Source organism: Microcebus murinus, chromosome 2 (assembly GCF_040939455.1).
Source record: "Microcebus murinus isolate Inina chromosome 2, M.murinus_Inina_mat1.0, whole genome shotgun sequence".
In the NCBI taxonomy this organism is placed as follows: Eukaryota; Metazoa; Chordata; class Mammalia; order Primates; family Cheirogaleidae; genus Microcebus; species Microcebus murinus.
In genome coordinates this window covers 27,330,733-27,337,265 of record NC_134105.1, presented here as the reverse complement: position 1 = coordinate 27,337,265, position 6,533 = coordinate 27,330,733, and the positions used below count along the sequence as shown (strand labels likewise).

Here is a 6,533-nt window from a genome sequence, read left to right as displayed (position 1 = left end):
TGTAAGGACACTTCTTCAGGTAGATCTGATTTTAGAGGCCCAGCCTGCATCCAAGGACTGCATAGACACCACCCCTTCTTCTGCCTCTTTAACAGGCATCAGTTTCCTGAGGTGGCCGAGCCCCAACCCCTCCTGGTGATCTTTCTTTCTGTAGGTAAAGGAGATCAATTCCTCCCACCTACTCCTATTGCTACTGCCCAGCAAGTGTGTCTATGAGAGAGCAAATGTGCATGTACACATACTACACACATACACACACACACACACACACACAGAAATGCCACATGGAAAGCACCTTGCACATGGCCACTGGTCTATGATGCCAGGAACTTTCACTACACTCAGTGTTCAAAGAGGCATAGGCTGTGGCAAAGACGAGGTGATTCGCCCAGGTAGCCTCGGCACGGAGCATGGCGCCCAGTAAGTGCTGGTTGGAGGGCTGAGGAATACACACATGCAAAACGCACGGCCACTCAGGCCACATAGGTCACGCAGACACAGGACTCACTCTCATTCTCAAGGCTTCTCTGGCTATAGCAGCCTCCAAAGGGAGCAGGGGTAGGTTCCCCAAGAAAAGAGCTCTGAAAAAGCCACGAAGTGGGTGGAGCTTTCTCCCCTCAAGTTCAGCCCAGATGGTGGCGCTCAATAGCCACCTCCTTCGTCCTGGAGGGCCCCAGCCCTTCCCACCGCCACAGCGTTAAACCCTCAGCTTGCACATAAATGACCTTCACTAGGTAGAGGTCGTGTTCCACGTTTTCTTGCGGCTTCTTCAGCGCCAGCCGGACTCTGCTAGGACTGCGCCGCCTCTCTCGCCGATGCCTCGGATTCCCGGCCGCTGCGCTCCTCGCCAGTCCTCTGGGGTGGGCGGAGTGGGGTGATCGAAGAGGGGAACCCCTGACTCTGAGCAGACTGAGGATAGGGGTGGCCGTGGGGTTGTGTGGTGGGGGGTGTGTTCCACAGGAGCAAGAACCTGAGGAACCGATCGTTCCTGCAAAATCTACCACTGCCCCCGTCCTGGCGCCCACATGGCTTCCCGACCTCGGAAGCATGCTGGTAGGGCGGGACCCTGTCTCCCACTTTGCTCCCCTTTCTCTAGCAGCTGCTGGGGTCAGGCTCGGCCCCTCCTTCCTGCCGGTGGTGTGTGTCCGTGTGTGTCTTATGAGGGCGGGAAGAGAAGGGGAGGGATCGAGCCAGCAGACACCAGGAGCCGTGAACACAGGAAGAGACCAAGGGCTGGGAGATAGGAGAGCTCCCCAGAGCTTGGGGTCAGGACATTAGGTTTCAAACCCCCTGTAAGTCCTGGGAACAAGGGAGCTTCCAGACTAGCTCAGAGTGTCACTGCCTCCCAGAGATCCCCCCTCCTTAAGCCAAACCTACACTGCCTACTTCTCAGGAATGAGGGGCTAAGGTTTAGGGCTCTGGGTCACCGACGCCAGCTCATCCTCCTCCCCAGAAGCCCCGCGAGCTCTCAGCGCTGCCCCACCCCCCAAGGTTTGGAGATCGGTGAGACCCCTTCCTTTTCCCCTCCAGTTGGGTGTTCCGCCCCTGGCCTATGAAACTCCACCTCCCCGCGCTCTACAAGCGGGGATTGGTGGACCTCCCGTGGCGGTGCCTAGTGATTGGCCCCCATGGATGATGGTGACCAGCGAGACCCCGCCCCCAGCTGGCGCTGAGGTCTGGGGGCACTGCTCAGCTGTGCTGGGCTGGCGCGGCTTGAGCCGCCGCCGCACTGACAGCTCCGTCTGCGGACCATGGAGACCGGCGCCGGTCCACACCCGCTGCGCCTGTGCGTCTGCCTGATGCCGCTCTGTCTCGCACTGCTTTTGGGACCTGGGCGGCCCGGGACCGCCGAAGAAGGTAAGAAGATTGATGGCTGTGGTCGGAGCCTGGGATGCCAAAAAATAGGTGGCCTGGGGACTCGGGTGCTGGGGTGCTGGGGGAAGGAGTCACTGGAGAGACTAGAGTCTGTACTGGGGTTTGAAGGAGTCAGGCAGAGACCGCAAAGAACTGGAGAGACAGAGAAAAAGGTGGCTAAGCAATAGGGAAGAGAGGGGCGTTGAGGAGCTTGGGGGCTGGAGACCTAGGAGGCTGGGGAAGAAAGAGATTAGGAACCGCTAGAGCCAGAGGCGGCGGTCCAGTGGCCGGTGAGACGGACAAGCTGAGTGATAGGAGGTGGGAGGTGTGGGGGCGGGGAGAGGAAGAGTGGAGGAGACAGAAAGATGAGGTGAGATCGGAGTAGGGGGGCACGGGTTAAAGCCCGAAAAGCGGGGGCTGGGACCACTGTGTGGACAACAGGAGGTGGAATGCTGGTCGAGGGGGCTGGGTCTGGGCGCTGCCCGAAGTGCTGACCACGGAACTGTCCGCAGTGCTGAATTATGAGCGTATCTACTAGGCGCGCTCCGCGTTCTCGGGGTGAGGCTGTCCGCGATGCTAGAGCCTGAATCTTGCCTCTGATTCTGCATCTGGGGGAGCTAGCTGTATGCTCAGCTGAATCCAGAGGCATCATATCCAGGTGCAGAATCCTGACGAGCTGGAATCTGAGGCATTGACCGCGGGGTTGGTTGAGGCGCTGGATCACAGATGCTTTCCAATATGCAATTCCGATGTGGTGTCAGTTGTGCAGAAATCTGCATGCCGTAGGCGGTCCTGCCCACTGTCGCTGACGCCTCTGGAGCCAGCCCCTCACAGAGGCCCTCACCTTGACGGCCCACCCCCTTGCTTAAGCTCCAGATGACTAATCTTCCAAGATTTCAGAATGGCCGGACCTCCTGTCTCTGGGCTGCAGGCTCCTGTCCAAACCGGTGTCTGTGATTCATACTAAGAGTCTGCAGATTGCTGATCCGATGTCTCTGGGGGGAATAAAGTGACTCCAAGCTTCTCTGGTGTAGGAAGGGTCGTGGATATCTATATAAAAGGACCCTTGACATTCTTTCAAAGTCAGTGGAGGGGACAGCCCTCCCCTGACTGGTAAGGGGCTGGTTGAGGCATGAGAGATTTTATTTTTCCTGTTGCTGGTTGTATTTCTCCACTTTGCTTTCCCAGAGGCCCTGGAAATCAAACTAAAAGGTCCAAGTCTCCTCCATACCTGGTGACCCCATACCTCAGAAGAGCCCCCGAGTCTGAGTCGATTCTGGAGTTTTTACAGGAATAGCCTGATACACTCACTTCTCCTTCTAATTGACACTTAGCTATCATTTTGGGAACTTGGGGAGGTTGGGAAGGGTCACCGACTCCCTCCTCCCCAATTTGAGAGTCAGCCTTAGAGTATTTGCCATGAACTCTGTAGAAGGCTGAATAATGAACCCCCCAAATATGTCCATGTCCTAATCCCCAGACCCTGTGAATGTTACCTGAAGTGACAAAAAAGGACTTTGATGATGTGATCTTGAGATGGAGAGATTATCCTGGATAATTTAGATGGGCCCAGTGTAATCGCAGTGGTCCTTATATGAATAGTGCAGGGGAGTCAGAGTCAGAGGGGAAGGCGATGTGAGGACAGAGATTAAGTGATGCACTTTGCAGATGGAGGAGGGACCATAAGCTAGGGAATACGGGTGGCCACTAGAAGCTGAAGAAGGCAAGGAAGTGGATTCTCCCACCCAGGGCCTCCAGAAGAAACCAGTCCTGCTCACACCTAGACTTTAGGCCAATGAAACTCATTTTGGGCTTCTGACCTCCAGAACTATAAGAGAGAAAGTTTCTGTTGTTTTAAGCCACTAAATTTGTGGCAATTTGCAACCCCAGCCCCAGGAAACAAATACAAGCTCCTTCCCCAATTGTTGTGGCTCCCCCTCTCTGGACTGGAGCTACCTACACCCGCTCCTGAGGATTTGTGGTGTGGGGAAAACGCCTCTGTATCATTTGCCACATCCTCCATTCTGTCAGTTAGCATATTCACAGTGAATTCGCCAAAGCATCCATCCTCCTGCTAAACTGGCCTTGACATCTCTGATCTCCCCTCCCCTAGTCATCCTCCTGGACTCCAAGGCCTCTCAGGCCGAGCTGGGCTGGACTGCACTACCAAGTAATGGGGTAAGTGTCAATCTGTCCCCCTCTGTCCCAGGAGCCTCTGGTAGGACTCAGTCCAGGACTCAGTCCCTTTAGCTCCCCATGGTTCCATCAGCTCGAAGTACTTCTCAGAGTGTGTGGTCTCCAGCAGCCCTGGCTTCAAGCCAGAGTGGTCTATTAGAAAATGTTGAGTCTTTGATCACTTAGACAGAAAAAAAGTTAATAAGCGAGGAGGGAACTGGCTGTGTCTAGGATCAGTAAGAGGCTGAGGAACTTGGGGTGGGGTGGGGTGATCTAGGGTGTAACAGCGGCTCGGTGGAGTGCAAAGGGCATGAAGAGGAGAGTCAGGAGACTCCAGGCGCCATTCCTAGCTCTGCCACTACCTCGATGTGCACACCTAGTCGAATCGCTCTCCCTCTGGAGACTCCATTTCCCCAACTATAAAAAGAGGGATTGGACTCATTCGTTCTCAGAGTTTTTCCTGGCACTGCACCTTACAATTTCAGGCATCTGTGTGGTAGTGGTAGAGAAGGCAGGAGAAGGCAAAATGGTGGAGAAAGAGGTTTTCAGCAGGAGTCACTGCTAGGGCTCGACTCCCTGCAAGCACCTTGACTCTGAGCTGTCCACCTCTTTATTCTTTTTTTTTTTTTTTTTTTTTGAGACAGAGTCTCGCTTTGTTGTCCAGGCTAGAGTGAGTGCCGTGGCGTCAGCCTAGCTCACAGCAACCTCAAACTCCTGGGCTCAAGCAATCCTACTGCCTCAGCCTCCTGAGTAGCTGGGACTACAGGCATGCGCCACCATGCCCAGCTAATTTTTTCTATATATATTAGTTGGCCAATTAATTTCTTTCTATTTATGGTAGAGACGGGGTCTCGCTCTTGCTCAGGCTGGTTTCAAACTCCTGACCTCGAGCAAGCCACCCGCCTCTGCCTCCCAGAAAGCTAGGATTACAGGAGTGAGCCACTGCGCCCCCCCACCTCTTCACTCCTGTCCCCAGTGGGAGGAGATCAGCGGCGTGGATGAACACGACCGTCCTATCCGCACGTACCAAGTGTGCAACGTGCTGGAGCCCAACCAGGACAACTGGCTGCAGACTGGCTGGATCCGCCGCGGCGGCGGGCAGCGCATCTTGGTGGAACTGCAGTTCACACTGCGTGACTGCAGCAGCATCCCTGGCGCCGCGGGCACCTGCAAGGAGACCTTCAACGTCTACTACCTGGAAACCGAGGCCGACCTGGGCCGCGGGCGTCCCCGCCTAGGCGGCAGCCGGCCTCACAAAATTGACACGATCGCGGCGGACGAGAGCTTCACGCAGGGCGACCTGGGCGAGCGCAAGATGAAGCTGAACACAGAGGTGCGGGAGATCGGCCCGCTCAGCCGGCGGGGTTTTCACCTGGCCTTTCAGGACGTGGGCGCTTGCGTGGCCCTGGTCTCTGTGCGCGTCTACTACAAGCAGTGCCGCGCCACAGTGCGGGGCCTGGCTGCGTTCCCAGCCACCGCAGCCCAGAGCGCTTTCTCCACACTAGTGGAAGTGGCCGGAACGTGCGTGGCGCACTCGGAAGGGGAGCCCGGCAGCCCCCCGCGCATGCACTGCGGCGCCGACGGCGAGTGGCTGGTTCCCGTGGGCCGCTGCAGCTGCAGTGCGGGGTTCCAGGAGCGTGGCGACATCTGCGAAGGTACCCAGTGGCCTGGGGGGTGGGAGTAGCATGCAGGTGGCAATTGGGAGAGAGTTTGCCCAAGAGGCGGGAGCGGGTGGAGAAGCTGTGCGCTCTGGAGCTGAGAGTCCCGACCTTCTTTGGTGCATCCAATATGTAAAGTTACCACGGTGTGAATTTGACTAGATATAAGGATATCTCGGGCACTATGATAGGCACGTCACACAGGCCTTCTCATTTATTTTTAGGGAAATAAAGTAAGTTATCATTATCCCTATTTCACAGATGAAGAAACTAAGCCTCAGAGATTAATACTTCACTTGCAAAGTTAGGTAATGGGGAGCCAGGATTTGAATCCGGTTTGCCCAACTATCAATCAAGTTCTTTCTACCACACCATGCTGCCTCCCCTATGTATAAGGACTCTCTAGCAGCCCAAGCTTCCATCTAGTGGGACTGGTTGCATTATAGGGAATATGCTCCCAGTCATTGACCATAAGCAAGTCAGAGGCTGGCAAGGGGATTCTTGAGCTGGAGAGAAAAACTGGGAGGTTGCACTAGATGACTACTAAGATTCCATTCAACTTTCTGAACTAGAAGCACTGTGCCCCCTGGGGAAGATCCTCCATGGTGGGGGTTTTGCTGGGTTCTGAGGTCTCTGGGGACATTAGGAACAGACCTCTCCTTCTCTCCCCTGTCTATGGCTTTGGAGGCTGAAGGTAAGGATAGGGTTATGAATGTGTGCGCTTAACATATATCAAGTGATGTTTTTTCTAAACCAGGTCCTTTTCTGGGTACCAGGGCAACAGAAATGAGTCAGACATAGTCCCAGCTCTTGAGAAGCTCACAGTCTAGATGGAGAGATGCAAAA

The 6,533-nt window shown here is 55.2% G+C and overlaps 1 protein-coding gene across 1 annotated transcript in view; it reads left to right on the top strand.

The window, feature by feature from the left end:
* The first annotated feature begins 1,688 nt into the window (after positions 1-1,688).
* Positions 1,689-6,533, top strand: part of EPHA10 (EPH receptor A10) — a 40,595-nt gene continuing 35,750 nt past the window's right edge. The window contains exons 1-3 of the mRNA XM_012779922.3: positions 1,689-1,857; positions 3,968-4,032; positions 5,006-5,684. Coding sequence (XP_012635376.1) covers positions 1,752-1,857; positions 3,968-4,032; positions 5,006-5,684 — 850 coding nt within the window. The 5' untranslated portion in view covers positions 1,689-1,751. The remainder of the gene's footprint in view (positions 1,858-3,967; positions 4,033-5,005; positions 5,685-6,533) is intronic.